Raw genomic sequence first — 25,830 nt, 5'->3', positions numbered from 1 at the left:
TGTGAGGTGGGTGGGGCTGGAGAGGGCTCTCACAGCAGCTGCCCTTTCAAGGACAACCTCTGCCAGAGCTATGGCTGACCCAAGGCCATGCTAGCAGGTACAAGTGGAGGAGTGGGGCATCAAACCCGGTTCTCCCAGATAAGAGTCCGCACACTTAACCACTACACCAAACCGGCTCTTTGCCAGTCTGTGCCATCTCTTAGGGTTGGCTTTTGGATTTTGCACCCCCAAATTAGCATTTTTTGTAAGTCAGGTTTTTCTGACAAACTGGGTTTGTAAGAACATAAAAGCCATGTTGGATCAGGCCAATGGCCCATCCAATCTCTGTCACACAGTGGCCAAAAAACCCCAAGTGCCATCAGGAGGTCCACCAGTGGGGCCAGGACACTAGAAGCCCTCCCACTGTGCCCCCCCAAGCACCCAGTGGTGTGGCTGGCACCATTATGCAGATGTGGCTATCTAGACAGATTTGCTATTAGATATAGTCAGGGCTTTTTTTGTAGAAAAAGCCCAGCCGGAACTCATTTGTATATTAGGCCACACTCTTGACATCAACATTGTTTCACACAGGGCTTTTTTTGTAGAAAAAGCCCAGCAGAGTGCAGATTAGGCCACACACCCTGACAACCAACCAGCTGGAACTGTGTTCCTGTGCGTTCCTGCTCAAAAAAAGCCCTGGATATAGTATTCTTGTGTGTACATTCAGAGAAAGCCTTTGAAATGCAAATAAATTGTGCTATTTCTGTGCAAAATTATACAACATGAGCACAGTGCTCATGTTGTATAATTCTTATAAATAAACTTCTTGAAATTCTCAAGTCCCTGTTGGTAACCTATTTTGTACATATACTTCTTCAAAGGAGATTCATCTGAAATTCCAAGTGATTGTCATCTTCTCAGGACTGCAATTTCAAAAGATCACAGTCCTCATAAGACTTGTTTTAACATTGCACAAAGGAGGATGCCTATCAAATCCCACAGTGAGAATGTATTTTTCCAATTTGTATTCTGTTAGCACAGTCAGGGCTTTTTTCCTGGAGCAATGAGACAGAACAGAGTTCCAGAACCTCTTTGTGGAAACAAAATTCTCAAAAAATGTTTAAAAGTTCCTGAGGGGCACCAGGGAAGCATGATGTCACTTGTGAAGTCACAACAAATCAAACTTAATACATAAAAAATAAGTTTTAAATGAGTAGATGCCCAGTAGCAGCTTCAGGTGAGCAGGGAAGCAGCCTGACAGCACAGGGGACTTGTTGCTCTTGCCAAGGGTGAGGCACAGGCTGCGAGTCTGGGGAAAGACTGGGGTAAGTTTGGGTAGCAGAGAGAAAATCAGCTGCAGCCCACCCGACAGAGGCTTTTCTTCCCTGACAGCAGCCATTCAAGCCATTCCGAGAAGAAATGCTCAAGGAACTGTCTTGGATTGGCACACTCTCAATACAATAGGTATTTCCTCCAATGAGTGTGAAAGGGGACCTCCCTCAACAGTCTTTGTTGGACCTTCCTTAACAGTCTTTGATCCAGTATGTTAAAACATGGTTGCTTCAAGGTCACCATTTGGCACCAAAAGCAAGACCAAAAAAGAACTGCGGAATTTGGTGACATGTCTAAAGTTTGGAAACTGCTTTAAAGTAGAGGTAAGACTGTAGTGCATGAAAATAATCTTGTTTCAAAGAATCCTGTGTGTGTTCTCCCTTCATTTCCCGCTTGAGAGTTCTGGCACCTCTTTTTCCAGAAAAAAACCCTGGGCTTAGTACATGGAATTGTACCTGGAAATAGGCTGGAAGCCAGTGTAGACACTCCAGGGCCAAAGCCAGGATTTTAAAAGTCAGGGGGCACCCTTTTCCTTTCATTGTGGGGCTTCCTGCTTCTCAGAAGCTTTCTGGGATAGGGGCAAAAGCTGGAGGCTCTGAATGTAGCCAAGTCCAGGCAGCCAATCATAAAACTTTGGAGTCAAGAACCTTGTATGCAAGCAGGGGGGTTTCCTTCCACCTTCCTCTTCCCACCCCAGCACTTTGCAGCCAGCAGCTCCATCCGTCCCCCCTCCCTGGCCCATTCCACATGGTTTCCGCCACCTCCCTCCTCTCCACCTGCTGCTTTTGCTGCTGCAGTGCACTGTGCTCTGCTCAGCACTCCCAGCTCTGGCTGCTGCTGATGGTGACTTGCTGGCTCAGCCATGGCAAAAAAAGAAAAGAAAGCAGGTTGTGACCCTGGAGGGCCCCCTTGGAGGTCAGGGGGCCCTGCCTGGAAGTCAGGGGGCAGTGCCCCTACAGGCCCCCCACCCCTGTGGCTACAGCCCTGAGACATTGTAACATATGTTGGGTTGGAAAAGTCTCAATTGATAACTTGGTTGATATTTTCTGAACCAATTCTGGTTTCCAAAAAGTCCTTTTAAAGGTAATCCATCTGAACAGAATGTAGAATTTATAGGATCTAGCAGAAAACCCGAGAAAAGCAAAAGCAATAACTAGTGTCTACCTTGCATCAAGAGCAGAGAGAGGAGGACAGACAATGCTAGGCAGCTGCCCACAGCCAGCCAATATGCTCTATAGACATGGAAGGCCACTGCCCCTTCTTTCTTCTCTTCCTCTTGCTTGAGAAAGCAGTTCGGTTGCTCTTCTTCAGGCTCTATATCCTCCTCTTGGACGTCTTCTGTAGGAGCTTTGAAAAGAGAAACAGAACTGCAGGTCACAGGATGCAAGCAGAGCTCCCTGTTGGATCAGAGTAGGGAGATTCCTTTGGAATCTGTGCAATGCGTCTCTTTGTTTTATAATACAGTCCAAGCCAAGCTTTAATGTGGATACCAAACACATCCAGACACCATTCCTTCCCCCCAGAACCTTCCCCAGTGCCTCCTGGGAATGACCCTTGGCACTTACCGTGAGGGGTCCTTCTCCTAAGAGGATAGGAGGACATCTTGGATGTTTCCCACCATCCAATCAGGGAGGCAGGAATCTTAAAGTCTTCCTCTTCCTGTGGCTGTGGGAACCACCCCTTGCTCAGTTGGGGTGACTCCAAGAAGCAGTAAAAGAACTGTCATATAGAACCACTCAGAAAAAACTAACGATAAGCCAACTAGTAAACAGATAACCCAGGGGCCTGACTACCAACGTTAACGTTGGGAATAGGTAACAGTACCTGGAACAGTAAGCATTAGAATAAGTGCAAAGAGAAGTATTTTCAACAGATAGGGCGATAGAAGGGAGGGCAAGATGTCCTCCTATCCTCTTAGGAGAAGGACCCCTCACGGAAAGTGCCAAGGGTTGCTCTCCCTAAGAGGCAGAGGACATCTTGGGTGCTCCCAGAGCAGTATGTTAGTCATGGGGGGGGGATTGCCCTATTCAGGCAGTACGTGCTGCAAGATTCGTCTGCCAAATGCTCCATCTGCCGAGGCATATGCGTTCAATTTGTAGTGGCATACAAATGTGGAAATGGAAGACCACGTAGCTGCCTTACACACTTCTTCGACAGAGGTGTTCTTGTCAAAGGCCGCATTGGTCGCCGCACTTCTGGTCGAATGAGCAGTAATCCCTAGGGGTACCTTGAGATGCAGTGCCTTGTATGCCTCTGCTATGCACTGTTTTATGGCATAACTGATGGCTGATCTGGACATCTTCTGACCCAACCTGGGAGCTGCTATGTTGATAAACATAGAATTGGACTTACGAAGAAATTCTGTTCTGATCAGGTAAATCTTGATTGCCCTACGCACATCTAGAGTATGCCATGCGCGCTCCTTGTGGTGCTTGGGATCCGGGCAAAAGGATGGCAAATTAATCTCTTGGCTTCTGTGAAATTTAGAAGAAACCTTCGGCTGAAAGGTAGGGTCCGGGTAGAGAACAACCTTGTCCTTGTGAAAGACACACAGGTCCCTTTTAACAGATAGAGCTCCGAGCTCGGAAACCCTTCTAGCCGATGTTACTGCCACCAGAAAAATAGTCTTCGTACACATCATTTTCAATGGAACCGACATTAGAGGTTCAAATGGTGGGTTAGTTAATGCCGAGAGCACTGGATTAAATAGCAAGGTAGGAAAATGATGAACTTGTGGAGGAGAACTCAGAGAAGCCCCTCTAAGAAAACGTTGAATATGAGGATGGGATGACAAATTAACCTCATCCACCTGCTGAAGCACGGAAGACAGAGCTGCAACCTGACGCCGAAGGGTAGCCGGTTTCAGACCGGAATGAAGACCGTCCTGGAGAAATTGGAGAATCTTTGGGATTGTAGAATGTAAGGGATCCACACCCTTTCTTTGACACCACCTTCTCTTGTATAGCCGTATAGTTTGTCACTTCTCTTGTATAGATATCTGAACCATGCGCCTCTTATGTAGCTGAGGAAGACCAGCGCCGTTTTCTTCTGCTCGTTCGCGGTTTGCCCCTACAGGGCACGTTGCCGGTAGCCACCGCAAACCTGTTGGTCCTGCCGGCTCTGGAAGGCTTCCCATGATCGGCCCCACACCAAGCGTCTGACGCGGGGCAGTCTTCCAGGAAGTCGTCTCTTGGGCGGGACGCCATTCGGTCTCCTCTTTGCGCTGCAGCTTCTTTCCTGAGGCTCTAGGCCGCCGCAACGCAGTTCCCCCTCAGAAGGTGAGGAAGGAAATGGAAGAACAAGAGGAGAAAGGAGAAGAGTGGGGGAAGTAGGAGTTAGTTAACAAACGGAAGGTAAAAGAGGAAGGGGTGTGTGTGTGTGTGTGTATATATAATTTTTTTAAAACAAATTTTTACATAGAAGTTAATAGAAAAAAGGATAGGAGCCTATCCTAACAGCTTGCTCTCCCTGTCGAGGCAGGAAAGGAACTGAGCAAGGGGTGGTTCCCACAGCCACAGGAAGAAGACGACTTTAAGATTACCGCCTCCCTGATTGGATGGTGGGAAACACCCAAGATGTCCTCTGCCTCTTAGGGAGAATATAACTTGCCTTCGGTAAATACACGAAGTATCAACTCTCTACTTCTAAATTAGTTGCTAGTAATCACAGTCCATTCTAGACAAGCTTTTTTAGTGCAATTCATTGCACCATTATATTGCAAATTCAGGCATATGTTGTCAAGGATGTACTTCTGTCGCAGGTTTATGGAGTTTTCAGTATTTAAATGGTAATATTTTGCTGCTGGGAATATCTCTCTATCCCCCTGGCAGCATATGAATACATTATTCAGTGTTTATGGGATGCATCTGTCATGATATCAAGAGGATCTATTGGTTATGCTGGCAACATCACTGCTGCCTAGTAAGAAGGTCCATGCACACACCCTGCTCTGCCAACAGCACACCATTTTATGATTTATTCAGTTAAACTAAAAAGGGAAAACAGTGACAAAGCGCTGCAAAATTGTCCTTTCCCCTAGCAATGTCATCCCTTCATGTTATGAATCTGCTCTTTCTGCCATGAGCTGCAGGGAAGAGCTGAGGACAACTATGACTAGTGTTGTTCTTAATGATGCAATTAGACTAAATGACACAACTGGACTAAAGCCAAAAGAGCATTTAGTTTTTGATGCAAAAGGAAAGTCTAAAGCTATTTGATGCACATAGTAGGAATGCAGAACATGAGAAGTATTTATCAAGGTAAGATCAAAATCATAACAAGAAATTGAATGTTTAAACATTGCAATCCTGGAAGTGAGTGACTAAAGTGGACTGTATTAGGACATTTTCAGTAAAAAAATTATGAAGTATTTTACTTGGGGATTGACAAACTCTGAACAAATGCTGTAATAGGCAAGTGAGATGTAGCACAGTTGAACAGTTCCACAGGGCCTGCAAGACCACCCTTTTTAAACTAGCACATTCGGACTGCTAAGAAAATCGGTAATCAAGGATCCGCCAATGCGGTCTAAAGATCTATACCGCAGTATAACTGTATTTACTGGATTGGTTTTAATTTAATGTTTTAATGTCTTATTGTTTTATATTGTAAATCTAAGGTTTTATTTACTACTGTATGTTTTTATGGAATGTTGTTAGCCGCCCTGAGCCTGCCAAGGTGGGGGAGGGCGGGATATAAATGAAATTAATAAATAAATAAAAGTCAAGGGCTACAATGCAAAGTCTGATTGAATAATATCAATCAGACTTCATGGAAAGCCTATAAATATAACCATCAATTGAGTTTATGCCCCAACTACAGGTACTGATAAGGAAAAAATTGAAAGCTTTTATGCAATTGTCCAGGAAGGAATTGATCACACACCTAAACTAAGACGTGCTGATAATCACAGGTGACTGGAATGCAAAAGAAGGAAACAAAGCAGAATTAAATACTGATGGAAGACTTGGGCTAGGAGCATGAAATGAAGCAGGAGAGCAACCCATAGAATTCTGTTGCAGGACCGGATCTACATTTTTTTGAGGGGGGGGGGCAAAATTAAAAAATGACGCCCCCTTTTGATCAATTCTGTCTTATGGTCTTAGAATACAATGGACTCCATACCCAATTTGGTGCCCCCCTCTCCATTGGCGCCTGGGGCAAGCACCCCCCTCTGTCCCCCCTAGATCCGGCCCTGTTCTGTTGACAACAAGCTACTTATTGCAAACTTGTTTCAGGCAATCTAACAAATGACTGCATATGTGGACATCACCAGACGGCCAGAAATCAAATAGATTACATCGCTGAAAGCAGAAGGAGAAACTCTATTCTCTCTGCTAAAACAAAACCAGGAGCTGACTGTGTACAAACCATCAGTTCCATAAGATCCAAAACATCAAAGGGAAATTTAAAGCACAGTTAGGCATGCTGAAAGATCAATATGGAAATACAATATGAAAACAGGACAAAATAAAGAAGAGATGGTGCTGGAGTTTTCCAGATACTGTGAATCACCAAAAAGAAAAATAAATTATATCAAATCAAACGTGAATTCTCCATAGAAGCTGAAATGATAAAACTGAGGTTACTGTACTTTCGTCTCATTATGAGAAGATAAGAGTCACTGGAAAAGATAACAATGCTAGGAAAAGTTGAAGGCAGCAGGAAAAGAGGAAGACCCAACATAAGATGGATTTACTCCATAAAGGAAGCCACAGCCACAGTTTGCAGGACCTAAAAATGGGTGTTAATGATAAGGTCGCCATAAGTTGGATATGACTTGATGGCACTTAGCACATGCACAGTTCTTTGGAGGCTGGGCATTTCCCAGTGCAGGAGTCCACATCTCTCCTGAATTTTTGCCCAACTGTCCTTGATTCCATTCAGTCATACCAATGTACTTCTGAAGGTACTAAGATACTGACTTTTGTCCTTCTTTCTCTTGTCTGTCTCCGTAAGCTTAGGGGCTGCTTCTATCAGTGGCAGAATCTCAGCTGGGGTTCCTAGAAAAAATAAGAGCACAACTATGTTTTGCAGAAGCTATCAGAAAATATGTCAGCTGCAGTTCTGTATCACCTACCTGAGGCTTCAGATTCTGGGCTGGACTCAAACTAAATTTTCTGTTAAATGAAAGACATAACTTTTCTGTCTCTTCCTTCCAATACAGCCTGTTGACCTCCCCAAAAATGACGTTCCTGGGGAGCTCAGTGGGCCACAATAGGGAGGCAGAAAGGTTCTGATCCCTTGACAGAAGTTCTTCTGTTAAAGAAAGCCAAAGTTTGGATCCAGCTCAGTGGCATTATTTCTCTGTATACCAACATAAGAACATAAGAGAAGCCATGTTGGATCAGGCCAATGGCCCATCCAGTCCAACACTCTGTGTCACACAGTGGCCAAAAATTTTTTATATATACACACACACACTATGGCTAATAGCCACTGATGGACCTCTGCTCCATATTTTTATCTAAACCCCTCTTGAAGGTGGCCATGCTTATGGCCGCCACCACCTCCTGTGGCAGTGAATTCCACATGTTAATCACCCTTTGGGTGAAGAAGTACTTCCTTTTATCCGTTTTAACCTGTCTGCTCAGCAATTTCATCGAATGCCCACGAGTTCTTGTATTGTGAGAAAGGGAGAAAAGTACCTCTTTCTCTACTTTCTCCATCCCATGCATTAACTTGTAAACCTCTATCATGTCACCATTTCTCCAAGCTAAAGAGTCGACATTTCTCCAGTCGACATTTCTCCAAGCTAAAGAGTCCCAAGCGTTTCAACCTTTCTTCATAGGGAAAGTGTTCCAGCCCTTTAATCATTCTAGTTGTTCTTTTCTGGACTTTCTCCAATGCTATAATATCCTTTTTGAGGTGCGGCGACCAGAACTGCACACAGTACTCCAAATGAGACCGCACCATCGATTTACACAGGGGCATTATGATACTGGCTGATTTGTTTTCAATTCCCTTCCTAATAATTCCCAGCATGGCATTGGCCTTTTTTATTGCAAATGCACACTGTCTTGACATTTTCAGTGAGTTATCTACTACGACCCCAAGATCTTTCTCTTGGTCAGTCTCTGCCAGTTCACACCCCATCAACCGTTCCAGTCTTGTAAAATTTCTGTTCAACTCTTGCCCTTTCTCACTCCATGAATACCTATTTGGAATCCTCCTCTGCTTTATTCATACAGCAGTTTCCTTCTCCATAACCTGGTTTGTTCATCTGCATCATTCTGTCCTCCCTTGTCCCTTATATACCAGTTCCCAATTAATTCTGATTGCTTTAAACCTTATTTTCTAAGTTTCCATTCAAACTTTAACATATTGTATTTGTAACTGGCCACAAAACCAACAGGACCCAAAAGTGGCACCAGTAAAAAATTGATATTAATAAGAAAACAAATACATTAAAAACAATTGATCCACTGAAGTTGATTAATTAAATCATAACCTCTTCAAAACTTTCAATTACCGCACTGAAGAGGCTCACAGCACTGCAGGGGCTACTCAGCATGACTCACTCCTAGGCTGTTTCAACTTCTCAGTTGACCCCATAAAATACTACCTACTTGATATGAAAACAGCCATCTCCTTCACCCTGTGAATAATTCCCACTCTAAGGTGACAAGCCAGAACCCAAACTTGACTGGGGGGGGGTGGGCAGAGAGAGAAACAAAAGCAACAGAAGGCACAAGGTTATACCTGTCTTGAGTATTCTCCCACTGTCCATCAGCAATACAATATCCGCATTTTCTAAAAACTCGGTTCTGTGAGTGCAAAGAATCCTAGTCTTGTTTCTAAGAATTCCTAGAATACACTTTTGCATAAGGTGATTGGCTACATCTGCATCGACAGCTGCCAGTGGGTCATCAAGAAGGTACATGTCCTTTTCCTAAAGAAAACAATAACACAGATGTAGCCAGTATTGCAAAAGGATGGTAAGAAATCAACAGAAAATATCCCTTTTCCTTCCAATTATTACTCTCAAGAGCAGAACCCACTGACTCTTCAGGAAGACCCTTGGAGATCTTTATGTTCTCTTGGTATCAGTTTTGTATCTTGCTCTCTTCTCCTGCTGACCCAGTCCTTTATTTACCTGGTACACAGCTCTAGCAAGTGCAATTCGAGCTTTCTGTCCCCCGCTGAGGGTCACTCCATTCTCACCTACTTCTGTCTGATCACCAGCAGGTAAAATCTAAACAGACAAAATAAATAAATGCAACAGCATATCATTCTGCCTCATGCCATCTTAATAAAAACTTTTTTTGTACACAGTTTACCCTATCCAGAACTGTACAGAAACAAGAAGAGATGGAAAAGTAGGAACCAGGACTCCCAAGTGATTCACAGCTGTAATGCCAGTCACCATGGACACTGCTAAATGTCTGCAAAGAACCCCAAAGGATTACACATTATCCAGCATTGCTAAGAATCAGGCTATGTACAAGTTCTGGATTTTCTTCCAAATCTATGAAAGGGAGGGAAACAGACACCATCCCACTGTGTGGCACCTGGAGGCACTCTTGGTATCACAATGCTTAGGCATGGAATGTGAGGTGACCACTGCTCACAGGATAATGTTATAAGCTTGAAGTAAAAAGCGTTTTCTTTTTTTTCCAGCTCTGTTCAAGCTTCAGATCTCAGAATGAGCATTAGACCAAGTCAACATACACTGCAAGAAAGATGCTTCTCTCTCAAAAATCATGACCTCTACCAAGCTTGGATATCAGAATGGATTATAAATCTAGATGAGAGGAATTTTAAATTGGAAATAGTGGATACTAAGGAACAAAATCACAATTACATATGCATCTAAGTCATTAAAAGCTATTCAAAAACAAGATGGTAGTCATGCAGTGAGAGATGGATTGCTGAGAATATGGTTTCAATGCAAAAACAGAATAAGCCCACCTACCTCTCCACTGACAGTTCCAATCAATGTCTACTGTGAAGCAATTACCAGGAAAAAAAATGATCACCTAACATGATCCCATGACAAGACATGGAAGAATAAAATATTGGCAAGATATACAAAGTGAAGGAAAGATCATCCAATGGCTGCCATATAAAATGCAATTAATAGCAAAAGGAGGCCATTTATGACAGAAAATGGCTTATGAACAAATGATCACAGGTGATCTAAAACATCTATTAGGAAAAATATACAAAATGCTATCACAATGCAACACAGAAACAGAACAAGTGAAGGACTGTATGATCAAATAGATGAAGAACTTTGGAGAGAATATTACTATGTCAGTGGGAAAACTTAAGGACAAAAGAAATCAAGTTCACTGAATCCCAAACGCTAAGGGAGAACTAGTATAAAATGTTCATTAGATGGTACATCATACCCAAAGAAACTGCAAAAGCAAACAAGAGTTACAATGCCAGCGGTTGGAAATGCAAGAGTACAGATTCAACCTTCTATCATTTGTGGTGGTCTTGCAACAAAGCCAAAGATCCACAAAGAGATACAAAAGATATTAAAAGCTAACTTTCCTGGTGAATCAAAAATATGCTTTTAAATATATTACCATCAAATGTACCAAAAATTCATAATGAACTATTTAGATATATGGTGATGGTGGCAAGAGTGGTATATGCTTCTAAACTGAAAGCGGAAATATGCTCAGAATTGATCAATTGGAAAAATAAATTAACTGACTACATGACAATGGCAAACCAAACATCTTACTTGCACAACAGACCAGAATCTGAGTCTCAAGAAAAATGGAATGTATTTTTTGCATATATTGATCAAAATTAGGCTAGAAAGTGTTAAAGACTAAAATAAGAATAAAATGATAAAACCCAAAAGGACTAAGAGATAGAACTGAGCAACGTATGTTTATAATGTTTATACTTACAATGATCTAAGGTCAGAAATGTTAGGAATGAAAATGCAATTATATGCATACCGGACCAAAACTAAAGTATATAAATAATTTATATGCAACAACATAAGATCTGTTTAATAATTTTATAGACAGAAAATGTTATTAGTCACAATTTATTTACTGATGATTATAAATGATAGTTGTTTTTTCAACTTACTGACTTCTATGCTTTTGACTGCTTATAAATAAATAAAATACTGTGGTATTTCCATTTTATGTTTTTCAAAATCGCTGTCTCTCAAAATCATGACCCCTCCCTAAATAAAATGGTGTAGTTAATTTAAAAGGCCACTTCAAAAGAAAGTTATCTGCGCTTAAGTCTCAATCAGTCAGTGAGGCAGGTTAACTGAATTAAATAGTGGCTTAAACAGAACAGGCTTTCTTTGGGTGGGGGAAGCTATGTACAGAAATATACATACATAATACAGAAAATAAAACAGAAGAACCTCAAGGACTAACAACATTTACTGCAGAATAAGCTTTAATGAGTTAGAGTTAGTCACCTGACGCATCTGCAGCAGTTACTTACACTCAAGAGTTACAAGCAGATAGACAGATAAGTGTGAAAAAATGTTATAAAGAGAAGTCAGTTTGAAACAATAACCAAAGATAAATCAATCCATACAGAGTGGGTGAGGACCACTTCAAACTATAGAAGATGCACCATCCTTGATTACATACTGTGTTGACCATACCCTGCAAGGTGGGGGACTGTGGCTTAGTCGTAGAATATATGCTTTGCATGTAGAAGGTTCCAGGTCCAATCCTGGCATCTACAGTTAAAACAATCAGGTAAGCAGATGATGTGAAAAACTCAACCTGATACTCTAGAGAGCTGTTCCCACCTAGAGTAGACAATACTGGCTTTAGAGACCAACAATCTGATTCAGTATAAGGCAGCTTTATGTGTTCTTGCCCCCATCTCCTACAGTCAGGAGCAGTCCTCCTCACCTACACTGCATGGATTCACTAAAAAAATTTTTTCATTGTAGGGCTCTTACATTCAAGTCATCAGACAGAGCACAGGCTTCCACTACTTCCTGGTAAAATCTGGCATCATATTCTTTCCCAAAGAGAATGTTTTCACGGATGCTAGTAAACTGGATCCAGGGCTCCTGTGTGGCTAAACCAAATCCGCTTTCCAGATCTCCAATGTAAAACAGCTCACCTTGACTGCAAGAATCCAGTAGACAAGCATCAGGATGAGGACACAAAATACCCTACAGATTTGTTTCATTAGAGTGTGTTTAGGAAAACAAGTGTAACCAGTACTGTATTTCTACAAAGGCTGGTGCTGAACTAAACTTCCATGCCCAAAGCCATGCTGCCTCACCAGGAATCCATGTCCTTAAACCTCAGCAATGTGAAGAAAAAGATATTCTGTAAATGCTTGGAAGCATTGGAGTAGATTCTACCTCTATCCCATCACTATCCTACCGCTATCCCATCAATGAACAAAGTTTGAAGTCTTCCTCCAGTCTCAGGATCCTTCTTCCTCCCACCTAAGTGATTTAAATTGGAGGAAGGTTCCTTAAGCTGGAGGAAGGCTCTTAGAATGATAGCTGGATCCATTTCACTACCTATCACATTTTTCTCACTCATCCTCCAAAGAGCTCATCAGGGAGGCTGACATACTCCTCCATTTTATCTTCACAATAACACTGTGAGGTAAGTTGAGAGCAAGTGACTGGCCCAGTCATCCAGTGGACATTATGGCTAAATAGAAATTTGAAGTAGGTTTGGGGAGGGATGGTGGCTCAGTGGTAGAGCATCTGCTTGGGAAGCAGAAGGTCCCAGGTTCAATCCCTGGCATCTCCAAAAAAGGGTCCAGGCAAATAGGTGTGAAAAACCTCAGCTTGAGACCCTGGAGAGCCGCTGCCAGTCTGAAAAGACAATACTGACTTTGATCGACCAAAGGTCTGATTCAGTATAAGGCAGCTTCATATGTTCATATATTTGCCAAAAACCTGGAGGAAAAAAGTGTCCCTGAGACCAGGGATGTGGCGCCCCAGGCAGACTCACTGTCTGCCATCCCCCGCCACTGGGGGCCCTAGGCGCACGCACACACCTCAGGTCGGGTTGCCGCTCCCCTCCCCCTCCCTTCCCTTCTGTGGCACCATGCTCCAATGCCCTCTCACCCACCCCCTGGAGCACTCAGAGGAGCACTGCTAGAATCGCCCCTACCCTTTTAGACATGGCCCAAGCATCTCTACACTCTCACTTGAGTGAGTGCTTGATGCAGCTTTGTACCCCCTCACTTCTGGTGGTTCCGAGGTGGGAGTGAAGCTTCATTGAGTGCTCTCTCAAGAGAGAGTGTGGAGATGCCTGGGCCATGTCTAAAAGGGTAGAGAAGATTCTAGTGGCGCTCCTCTGAGTGCATGGGGGGGCAGCGGTGGAGTGCAATGCTGCAGAAGGGAAGAAGGGAGGGAGGAGGCGGCATGGTGATGGTGCCATGGGGGAAATGCAAACTAGGCATTTGTCTTGGGTGCGGGGAGGGAGGGAGAGCCCAATTCAGTGACCCTCTCCCAACGCCCTAGGCAAATGCCTAGTTTGCCTAGTGGGCAAGCCAGCTTTGCCTGTGACAGAGACTCAATGGGATGTTATTGGCCAGATGTTGTTCACCTCCATGACAGAAAAAGCTTCATTTGCCTATTTCTACAAATTAAGCCTTTATTAAGTGACAGGACATTTTTTTTCTCTAGTCAGCTGGCCACCTGAATTTGAACCCAGGTCTTAATACATATTTCTAGGTCCTATCCCTAGCAATAAAAATAAGATCTGGTGAGTCCTAATTCAAATTAAGCCTAAAATTTAGCCAATGGAATCATGAAAGAGAGCAGGTATTATTTACCTGTTGAGTTCTCCAGTGATAGCTGCAAGCAAAGTGCTCTTCCCACATCCAACCTTCCCAGCAACTCCCACCAATTTGCCCTATAGAATGAAAGAAGCACCAGCACTTTTACTGTTGAATCCCAAGTTTTACAATTCATCCAGAATCTTTGACTCCTCACAACTTTTTGCATGAAGTGACCTGGTTAATGCTCTTCCCCATACCAGTGTGCTTCCTTGCTCACCTTTGCCACCATAAGATCCTCAATAAATAGCTGCAGACTTCCCTTAGGCCCATGTTGTTCAGCACCATCCTTGCTTGATGGTGACCAAGAAAAGGTAGAATGGTGCATTTCCAGGGCAGAAGATGGGTCAGAGGGGCCAGCTGCAACGGAAAAGAAAAGTGGCATAGCTACAGTTAATCTTTCCAAAGGCCAAGCGGTGCATTTGGGATTTGTGAATGGTACAGCGTGCTTCCTGGGTCAACCAGACAGATCCAACAGCAGTCTCCAAAAATAGGCTATGCAGATAACACTGAGCTCTAGCACATCTCATTTACAGTAATAACTTTTCATCTGCCTTCTATTCCATTCAGCTGAGGTCAATAAGCTCAGGTTTGAAAAATACTTAGGAGTAATACCCACAGCAATACTCTCAAAGGTGGACAGACAAGAAAGAACAGCTGAGAGAGATGAGCATGGCAATCCTGTGAGAACAGAGACCTGCCATCCTGGGCAAAGTGAACAGAAGGCTCTACTGCCAATTTGGAAGTCTATAGACATAGGACTTGTGTTTCTATGCTATAGTTCCATGCCACACTCTCCAAAGCATCTTTGAGGCAGTTTCCATGGAACATCATACCAAAAACAGAACATTAAACAAAAGCCACAAAAAGGCAACACTAATATTCAAACAGTAATGACATTGTAAGAATGTCAAAGCAATATTTGAAAAACTCCACAAAACCCAGAGCATCCTATTGCTCCTCTCATGGGTCATCCTTATGAACACAAAGTAGCTCTGTTCCTATTCTGATGACCCAACCCAACTGCTTATTCACTTCATTTCCTCTGGCTTCCATACCTGTGCTGTAGTAAGCATCCAAAACCTGGTCTTTGAGTTCAAGGAAGTGTTGGATTCGATCCAGAGATACTTTGGCTTCTAAGATACCATTCAGCACCCAGGGAAAATTATTGAGAGGAAGAATGAGCATCCCAACAAGTGCCAAGGCTGTGAATACCTGTGGTTAAGACAGAAAAACTAATGGGATTCAGCACAGACATGTGAGGCCTAATAAACAAAGTAGCATTTTAGCACAATTAGTTAAATAGGAACCAAAGCGTAGAGATGGACAATTCTCACAACAGAAGAAAGTATTCAGTGGGGATAGATACCACAAGGACTGGTGCCATTTAATTTGTTCATAAATGGCATGAAACTGAGGCTGAGCACTGTAACGACCAAGTTTGCAAATGATACCAAATTATTCATGATGGTGAAAACCATGTGGGTTGTGAAGAGCTCCAAGAGGAACTTCCAAGGCAACGACATAGCAAATAAATGAGTGCAAGGTGATGCATACTGGAGAAAAGCATCCTAATCTTAAATATATGCTGATGGGGTCTGGTGATAGCTAGGAGTAAAGAGATCTTGGAATCATGGTGGGTAGCTACAAAAAATGTCAATTCAATGTGTGGCAAATTCCATGATAGGAATTATTAGGAAAGTAGTTGAAAATACAATGGCCAATGTAATTTGATTTATAAATTAGAAAATGTAGATGCCACCTGTCAGCTAAAGGAAAGTAAGGCAAGAAGTGACAGGTGGATGTAATAACTGTATGTGATCATAGCATGGAAAACTGTGGCCAGATCACACTTTCTCAAGAAATAGTTGGAGCTATAATACCAGCTGAAGCTGATTAAAAGGTGCAGCACGTCATGGAGATAATTTATTTTATTTTATTTTGCAAATTTATAGCCTGCCCTTTCCCAAGATGGACTCAGAGCAGATTACAATACAATAAAACAGTTAAAATCACACCATAAAACAGTTAAGAATTAAACAGTTAAAACCATTAAATAAGAATGAAATGTGGCGCCAATGATATAAATATCATTCACAGATTGAGACACAGGATGCAGTCAGTGCAGGGAGGCCAATTAGATGGTGTAAGGATGCCTGCCTGCCTCAGCCAAAAGCCTGGTGGAACAGCTCCGTTTTGCAGGCTCTCCAGAATGGTAGTAGATCCGGTAGGGGCTGAATCTCCTTGGGGAGCTGATTCCATCAGGTTGGGGCCAGGGCCAAAAAGGCCCTGGCACTGGTCAAGGCAAATCAGACATCCTTTGGGCCAGGGATAGATGTTGGTTGGCCAATCATAATGGCCTCTGGGGCTCGTAAGGGGAGAGACAGTCCTACAGGTATGTAGGTCCCAGGCCACATAAGGCTTTAAAAGTCTGAATCTCCAACTGTAGTCAGGATTCCCCAGCAGCCTATTCTTCTGGGGGAGTGCAACTCCCTTCAGGATAGGCTGACTTCTCAGTCCTCAAGTGGCTTTGTTATTGAACAATAAGTACCTTAATGTAGCCTGATCTAAGCTTCAGTTTACTAGCCCTCATGCATACCATTATGTTCCCCAGACACTATTCAGGACTTCTAAAGACCTATCAGGCCAGAAAATGTCTCTAGATAAGCTGCATCCTCCAAGGTCATCTGAAGTTGTATAGCCTCCACCCACTCAAGCACCATGTCCAAGAATGAAATGTTGGATGATCTCCCGCTTTTACAACTGATCTCCAACTGGCAGAGATCAGCTCCCCTGGAGAAAATGGCTGCTTTGAAGGGTGGACTCTATGACATTGTACCATGCTGAGGCCCCTCCACTCCTCCAATCCCACTCTCTGCCAGATCCACCCCCAAAGTCTCCAGGTATTTTCCAAAACCGATCTGACAAGCCTAAAACAGACTGATGGAGTACACCAGTAATAATGACTAAAGAGAACCACTACATTCAGAGACAATAAACCTCTGAATACCAGCACTCCGTATCTGGTGTGTGCAGGGCTTTTTTTTTTTTTTTTTTTTAAAGAGATGCCAGAATTCTCAAGAGGGAGATGAAGAAGAAACACACGCATGTCCCTCATGAAGTTTTAAATTTTTTTTTGAGAATTTTGTTTCAAGTAAGAGTTCTGGAACTCCATCCCACTGTGCTCTTCCAGAAAAAAAAAGCCCTGGGTGTGTTTGGGGAGGGAGGAGGCTATGGTCTCTATCCTTTTGTGTTGGCCCTCAAGGCCAGCTGGTTAGCCACAGTGTGAGACAGAATGCCAGACTAAGGTTGTGATCACATGCACTAAATAATGCACTTTCAATCTGGATTTTGTTAGTACCCACACAGTAAAATCCAGTTGGAAAGTTCATTGAAAGTGGATTGGAAAGTGCATTATTTGGTGAGTGTGATCACAGCGTAAATGGACCACTGGTCTGATCCAGGATGACTTTTATGGTCCCAGAAGCATTTCAAACACAGATAGCTCAACAGAATATACTATGTGTTCTCTCTACTGAAAAATATGCACATTTCACAGCAAGGACACCCAAATTCTGTGTTCAGAACAATGCAAAGTACATTGATTCGATTCCACAATAGAGTTTACTATTGGCAATGGCAATGGCTATGGGGCCAAAGAACAAGAAGGTGAGTGGGACTAGAGCAAGAAGGGGGGCTGGTACCCAAATGAGATGATGTAGGATAGTTAGTTGTGTAGGGCATAGAGATGTTAATTTCTGGCCTCTGAAAACCTATTGTTTCTTAGAGTATGAATAAGAGCAGATAAACTGAGATGGTGTATATGTCATGTAGAATTTTGTGATGTGCAAAATCAATCCACTTGATACTACTTAATTTAACAAAGTTCTATATATTGAAGAAGAAGATATTGGATTTATATCCCGCCCTCCACTCCGAAAAGTCTCAGAGCAGCTCTTATATATAACTTAGAATTTTCAATAAACTTATCATGTTTAAAAAAAAACAAAAACAAAGGAGTCCCATAGCAGAGTGGTAAGCTGAAGTACTACAGTCCAAGCTCAGCTCACAACCTGAATTTGATCCTGGCAGAAACTTGGTTCAGGTACCCAGCTCAAGGTTGACTCAGCCTTCCATCCTTTCGAAGTAGGTAAAATGAGTACCCAGCTTGCTGGGGAAGGCAATGATAAACCACCCCATAAAAAGTCTGCCAAGAAAACATTGTGATGTGATGTCACTCCATGGGTTAGTAATAACTCAGTGCTTGACAGGGGACTACCTTTACCTTTTTTTATATGTTGCAAACACAAGTGCTAGAAATATCTGTTTTATGCGGAGAAGGCAGATATTTAGAGAATGTCACATTCTGTCCTATATGTCATATTCTATAACTGGAAAAGGAGGAGGAGGAGAAGACTGGATTTATACCCCACCCTTCACTTGGGAGTCTCAGAGCAGCTTTCAGTCTCCTTCCTCTCCCCACAACAGATACCTTGTGATGTAGGTGGGGCTAAGAGCTCTTTTGAGAACTGTTCTGAGAGAACTTGTGACTGACCCAAGGTCACACCAGCAGCTGCACATGGAGGAGTGGGGAATCAAACCCATTTTCCAGATTAGAGTCCACTGCTTTTAACCATTACACCAAGCTGGCAATGAAGCTATGGTTATGTTAAAGCTAGCCACTAGACTAATTTCATGTAGAAGCTGCATTTAACTTCCTGTAGCAGCTGCATTTACCATATGAGTTAAGCGATGGGTTTCACTGTTACAAAGTCTTGAGAAAGGAATTATTTCAAACAATTATTGTTTTGCTTGTTTGGCATGGCTGTACACTTTCAAACACAAGTAATCACAATTTCCAAAATATCACATGGGAAGCCATTTTCAAATGCTTTCTGAAGTATCTTGATGTGTAACCCAAGTAGAAGTGTCCTAGAACAGCCGCATCTCCTACCTTGGTAGCAGAGAGCTGATGTCCCAACAGAACATACGTGATGAAGATGAGGATGGAGACAACCACAGGTAGTGCTGCCCAGAGATAGACACACACAGCATCCAAGTATTTGATAGCTTGTAGAGTTTTCAGCTCTTTGGCTCGGCATGCATACACTCTAGCACCAAAATGCTGCTCCCAGGTATAGAACTTAATCACTCGCACGCCACACAAGAACTCTGTCATCAGCTGTAAGCAGCAGACAGTACAACATAAGAGACATAGGCATCTCTCTCTTAACACAAACTCCAAAGTTAGGTCAGGCCATAAATTACATACTAGAGAGAAAATCTGAATCATGCTCCCTTCTTTTATGATGTCATATCAGTGTGCACAACAATGACTGGAGCATTTCTATTAAATTGCTGTAGCCCAGTGGCTCCCAAATAAATTGTATTCAGATTCTCTGAAGAATCCAACTAAGTTTTAAAGCCGACCATGCTCCTTTCCTAGCCACCTTAGTGTGCAAAACTGGGACCCTAAGATGGTGGGGCAAGTGCGCGGGGGAGTGAGAGTCTGTAGCTGATCCCATGCTCACAAGGAAGTGATTGTACACAAGTTGGGACTGGGTCCAGAGCACTCACACCTGCTGTTTCAACATGTGTAATATATTTTGTAGAAAGCTATAACAGGTCCATCTTTGTTACAAAAAAAGGGAGTATGATTCTGCCTTTTATTTCTGTTGCACAGTATTGCATTGGTGATTGACCAGTACTGTTAGCTCACTACTAATAGGTAAATCATGCAGACTCCATTATACAAGTTCACTGTCACAAATACCTAAAAAAATTCAACACATAGCTATTCCAGGAAAAATCAACAGTGAGCTTTGGAAATGCACAATAGCCCCACCTCACCTTGACACGTGTGTCCTTGTGCTTCAGCATCTCCTTGTTGTTCTCCATGATCCGATTGGCAATAACTTTATTAATGGGAACAAGCAGCAGAGCTAGAGCCAGCCCTCCAAAGAAGGCTATGCCTACCTGCTGGTATAGGAGGTAGAGAGTGATGGCAAACTGGAAAGGAAGACTCCACAGCTCATGGAAACTGAGGCAGAAATTGACCAACCGATCAGTGTCAGTGCTCATAAAGTTGACAATCTCCCCGGTGGTGAAGCTAGCCAGGCTACTGCCACTCACCCTGATAGCCTTCTTGTAGACAGCAGAGATAACTGCTGTGCGCACCATCAGCATCATCTTGTTTACCTCATAATTGAACTGATTCCTCATGATGGCACCCAAGAATGAACCAGCAAAGAGTCCTAGTGCATATAGCACTCCATGGCTAAGAGGTTCTTGGTGCAATTCCATAAAACTCACCAGCAGGTTTAGGAGCAGGGGCCCTGAGAATGCCAGCAGACTGCCAGCCAGCTTGAGAAGGCCCAAGGAATAATAGTGCAACCCAAAAGTTGCATGCAAGACCGATAGGAGATTCACATGTTTTTGAATATTCTGACGATGCTCTGGTGATGAGAATCCATCACTTTTGGCAAATAATCGGTTTGTGGAAGATGTAGTCTCTTCAACATCTTGTCTGAAAGCTGCCTTTTTCTGCCAGCAAGAGAAGAAGCATTCACAGACTCTAACTGCCTGGAGTCGTCGAGGTAGCTGATAGATATCCTGAGGTCGATTTAACATCCACTGATAGCCACGCTTCATAAGAGGATTCATCCAAGCATAGGAGAAACGTGAGAGCCAGCTCTCTCCATCCTCTGCCACTCCCTGCCATGCGGGTACAGAAATCCCTGAGTTTGTCGTAAGAGGCTCATGCTGCCAAGAATCATTGATACAGAAAAAGTCATGCCTTCTAGACATGGGTATAATGTATCCAATTATGTAGAAAACCAGTGTGGTCAGCTGCAGGCAGAGGATAGACACTCTGAAGACAGTGCCAGGTTGGAGGTGCTGAATGTCCATCTCAGTCTGACAGCGCCACACCAGAGTGATAATGAGGGAGGGAAATGGAAAGAAGGCAAGAATCAGCAGTGTTGCAGGACCACGGGTGAAACTACGTGGAGACCTGTAGAGAGCAAGCAGTGCCAAGCTATGAGTAAGCCATGCCAGTGTGGCTACACTGCTTGCCAATACTTCTAGGTACAAGGAACCAAATTCTCGTTGCCATATGGCTACTGGAATTATGTCTAGGACAGATAAGCCAAAAAGGATAAAAGATGCAGCAATCCTGCATTTCCAACCAGGTCTGTGGACATTCTCAGAATCCAAAGACCTAGCAAAAAGAGAACAGCACATTTTAGATCGGAGCCTCTCATCCCTTTTTTTAATGTCCTTTCACCAGTTAGTCTTGGACAACTCTATATCTCATTTCCCAGTCTGTTAACTTTTGGGGTGTATGCAAAAATTACCATACTGTTTCAGGCCATAGTTGAGGTATCTGATATGCTTGCAGATTTGTTCATTAGAAAATATGAAAGATTAGACTCTGCAAACATTCATGCTTACAATTCTGTGAATTAGGCAGATCAAGTGAAGGTGGGCAGGAAGGGCTGTATCAATGCTTAGTTCTTGTGGCTCTTTCTTACATGCCCAGGGAAATGCTGATAAACACTTTGGGGTCAGTAAGCAATTTTTCTCCAGGCCAGTTTGGCCAGAGATCCTGGAGATTTTTGTCATCTTCTGGGCATGATGCAGGCATCACTGGGGATATTGATGGGGGGCGGGGAGGAGGTATTTGTGAAGTTTCTGCATTGTGCAGGGGGCTGGACTAGATGATTTATTCCTATAAACTGTCATAGAATAAATTGTGCAACAAAATCTTACATGTTTCAATGGGACTTGCTCATGAGTATATGCTTTCAGGATTACAACCTTAGCAGTTAGAAAGCCAAACAAACTGCTAGGACTACCCAAGAGATATTTCAAGGAGCATGTGTTATTTCTCAACATAAATCATGGCCCATAAATGCAACCTCACTTACAGTGAATGGGATATTCCTATCACAAATTCTGTGACATACAAAAGAAAAAGTTTGAATCCAATGGCACCTTTAAGACCAACAAAGTTTTATTCAAGGTATAAGCTTTCATATGCACACACACTTCTTCAGATATCTTAAAGGCACCACTGGACTCAAACTTTGTTCTCCTGCTTCAGACCAACATGGCTACCCACCTGAATCTGTGATATACAAAGTGTGTGTTAAAATATATGTGCCTAACTGTATGTGGGATTTAGCTCACATATCTGGAGTGTCATTAATACCTTGGTGTTCCTATGTAGCAGGCACTGACAATAGCTAAGATTGCATGAGGAAAAGCATTTAGAATCAGCTGGTTGAAACAATGTCCAATATTGCCATGTTCCCATACAGGAAGCGGATCTATCCGACTCCTTGCACACAGATCAGCCAAAATTTCCTCCATCCTCCTCTCAGGCCAAGGGCAACAGCTACGAGTTTCTAAGGAAAAAACAACAACAACAAAATCAGGTATGGAAAGAAAAACTGCCCCGGTGGGAAAATTCTTTGAATGAAAAGTAAAACCTTTTTTATCACTGAATTTCCTTCTGCTTCATAGAAAAGGACTGCAAACTGAAATGCAAAACAGCAAAATAATTCTATTATCAAACTACTACTTCTGCTGCAAAAAAAAAAAAGATTGTGAATTAATTCCAAACTCATTTCATCAACAAAATACCTTATGTGATCATTTTCTGTAAAAAGAGGACAGGAAACAGTGTTTCGTAACAAAAAGAGAAGCATCAACTTCAGTTATTAGTGAGCCATGAATACTCTCTAAATTAAATAAAAATATGTGATTTTGAGAACTAAAAATAGTAAAAATCGATGAATGCGAAAAGGAGTCTGATCATGGTTATGACAGAATTTACAATGAGACATTCCCTTATATTCCCTTATACTGAATAATGTTAAGGAATTGAGAATTAGTTTGCTCTAGAGCAAGATTTAGAGACTACTGTGTAAGGTGCTTTAGTTGCTGTTCCTATTTAAGTTGTTTCAAGGCATTCCTCAGTCAGTTCATTGCGTTTCTGGGTCCATACGAAAACACTATAATTGGTCCATCTAAGGCAGTACCACCTACTCTGACTGGCAAGAGTTCTATAAAGTACCCACCAGAGAAACATCTTCCCATTGTCTATAACTAAAAAGCCCTTACCTGGAGGTCCTGGGGATTGAATTTGGGATATCCTACATATACTTGTAACCACAGCACAGAGGTCACATTAATTGCTCCACATGGGGGGTTGTTTCAACAGGATAAGCTATTTGTGTGCTCCAGCTATGAATTAGAATCAGCTGGTTTTACTGGGTTTTTTTTTTACAGTTTCAAAATAAGTTTATTGAGATATTCAAATGGTAACATTGCATATTGAAATAAGAGCATAACTTACAAGAATCAGCTGTTTTTGACTGTGCTTACACAAAAATATTTTGGAGGGCATAGTAGCATAGTGAAAACAATCCATCCTGCAGAGAGAGCTATTGTGCATCAAAGGCTCATAAGAGGTAGCATTTATCCTAGGCAAATCATTTAAAGCAGCTTCCATGTGGCCACATCTTATAGGCCTGGCATATGCATACATTAACATGAGCTGGACCACTTCAGAAGGCAAAAGAGAATCAGTTTTAATGCACTTTGATTAAAAAAACTCAAAGAAATTCTGCCCTTACAGTGGTAACATCTCCTTGTCAATTTTTTTAAACACAGGGGACCATTTAAGAATGTGATCCCCTGCCCTGACCCAGATAGCCCAGGCAAGCCTGATCCCATAAGATCTCAGAAGCTAATCAGGGTCGACTTTAAGAACATAAGAGAAGCCATGTTGGATCAGGCCAACGGCCCTTCCAGTCCAACACTCTGTATCACACAGTGGCCAATAATTTATATATATATATATGTGTATATATATATATATGTGTGTGTGTGTGTGTGTGTATACACATACACACACTGTGGCTAATAGCCACTGATAGATCTCTGCTCCATATTTTAATCTAACCCCCTCTTGAAGCTGGCTATGCTTGTAGCCGCCACCACCTCCTGCGGCAGTGAATTCCACATGTTAATCACCCTTTTATCCATTCTAACCCAACTGCTCAGCAATTTCATTGAATGCCCACGAGTTCTTGTATTGTGAGAAAGGGAGACAAGTACTTCTTTCTCTACCTTCTCCATTCCATACATAATCTTGTAAACCTCTATCATGTCACCCCGCAGTCGACGTTTCTCCAAGCTTCGGCAAGTACTTGAATGGGAAACCTCCTTAAAATTCCAGCAGTCAGGAGGACAGGGGCAGGCTTTATTCAGTCACCTCTGTGAATATCTTCCAGGTCTCCAGTAGGGGTCAATCACCAGAGGTCACCATGACTTGCACGTGCATGCATGTGTGTGCACACACACAAAATATAAAAATACCAAAAGAAAAGAATCTGATCCCCACCTGTAATCCAAACCAATATGGTCTTTTCCTACCACTTCAGAATACTGCTGCATGCATACAGCGGGCCATGAACCTGCACAGAGGATGGAATGCATAATTATTTGCAAAACAGAAAGCTAATATTTGCTTAAAGTAGAAATGCAATTCCTATCTGACAATTAATTTTATGGTCTATGCTTTTATGCCAGGCTAGATTTTTAATGCTGGATTTTAACTAATATTCTTTAACAACATCATCATCATGTAAATCATTTGGAAAGGTTCCTGGAAAGGCAGCATACATTTTTTCTAAATATATAAACATATCTACCAGCCTATTAAAATAAATTCACAACGAAATATTTCAAAAATCAGTGAAATAAAATGACTGAACCATTAACTCTGAAAATATGTGAATCTGGCAACACACAAGAAAATCTTGCCAACACACTTGCAACATGCACACGAACGTATAAAGCCCTTCATTTCATTTTAGCCTTTTCCCCCCAAGCAAAATATCTTGATGGTATTTGCCCAGATTTGAAAGTTTCACACAAATGTTTTCTCAAGTGTTACATTATTATAATCTTCCCAGGTTTAATATTTCCAGCTACTGCTTTCATTAAGTATTACGGCGCTTTTGAGCATGGCATAGAAATATTTCAGACTATTTAACTGTTGTTAGCCACCCTGAGTCCATCAGGGGAGGGCGGGATATAATTCTGAATATATATATATATATATATATATATATATATATATATATATATATATATATATATATATATATATAATATATTATATATATATGTATGCCTACTATGATCCTTCCAGACTATTGGGGCTCAGCCTGCATAAAATGCTTCTGTCTCCCAATCAGGGAGGAGGGGGGTAATGGTTGCTGGAGTCTCTAGTGACAGAAACACTCCTGCACTTTCCTGGTAGCAACCTTTGACAAAATAGATTTCGGCTCAAAGGTGGCCATCTTGCTTGACGTAAGAGCCACAAGGAATAAACGGCAGATGTTTGAGAGCAGCAAGACATGAACAAATATTACACACATCTTTAAAAACTCTTACTACTTTCTTGGAACTGAAAGATAAAATACATAGGCATGCACTTTACAACATGACCATGCTAGAAGGCGAGTTTTTATTTTTATTTTTTAAGCTGGGAACAGCAGTCCCCATAAGACCAACAGGGAAAGGTTAGGGAATTATTTTTGGCACCAGTGGGAGAAGGAAACACACATGCACCATATAAAGCACTGACCACAGTTTGCATTATTATACATCGCTCTTTGCTTTGACACCAAATTTAGTAAATACAGCTCCTACAAGAGCTATAAAACTAAGGGGGAACCCTGTGCCACCATC

At 42.2% G+C, this 25,830-nt stretch overlaps 1 protein-coding gene across 2 annotated transcripts in view; it reads right to left on the bottom strand.

Moving 5' to 3' along the window:
* ABCC10 (ATP binding cassette subfamily C member 10) overlaps positions 1 to 24,549 on the bottom strand; it is a 47,181-nt gene extending 22,632 nt beyond the window's left edge. Inside the window, exons 1-12 of one of the 2 annotated variants that reach the window (XM_060244386.1) lie at positions 24,476 to 24,549; positions 22,277 to 22,472; positions 19,915 to 21,283; positions 19,019 to 19,246; positions 15,123 to 15,279; positions 14,285 to 14,424; positions 14,062 to 14,141; positions 12,212 to 12,383; positions 9,407 to 9,505; positions 9,013 to 9,202; positions 7,236 to 7,313; positions 2,476 to 2,658 (exon numbers count right to left, since the gene is read on the bottom strand). In XM_060244386.1, the coding sequence (XP_060100369.1) occupies positions 2,476 to 2,658; positions 7,236 to 7,313; positions 9,013 to 9,202; positions 9,407 to 9,505; positions 12,212 to 12,383; positions 14,062 to 14,141; positions 14,285 to 14,424; positions 15,123 to 15,279; positions 19,019 to 19,246; positions 19,915 to 21,283; positions 22,277 to 22,437 (2,857 nt within the window). In that variant the 5' untranslated portion in view covers positions 22,438 to 22,472; positions 24,476 to 24,549. Of the gene's footprint in view, positions 1 to 2,475; positions 2,659 to 7,235; positions 7,314 to 9,012; positions 9,203 to 9,406; positions 9,506 to 12,211; positions 12,384 to 14,061; positions 14,142 to 14,284; positions 14,425 to 15,122; positions 15,280 to 19,018; positions 19,247 to 19,914; positions 21,284 to 22,276; positions 22,473 to 24,475 lie in introns of those variants that run through there. The other variant, XM_060244387.1, reaches the window with a different exon arrangement.
* Between the last annotated feature and the right edge of the window lie 1,281 nt (positions 24,550 to 25,830).

This window comes from Heteronotia binoei, chromosome 1 (genome assembly GCF_032191835.1).
Source record: "Heteronotia binoei isolate CCM8104 ecotype False Entrance Well chromosome 1, APGP_CSIRO_Hbin_v1, whole genome shotgun sequence".
NCBI lineage: Eukaryota > Metazoa > Chordata > Lepidosauria > Squamata > Gekkonidae > Heteronotia > Heteronotia binoei.
This window is presented reverse-complemented; position numbering and strand designations above follow the sequence as displayed.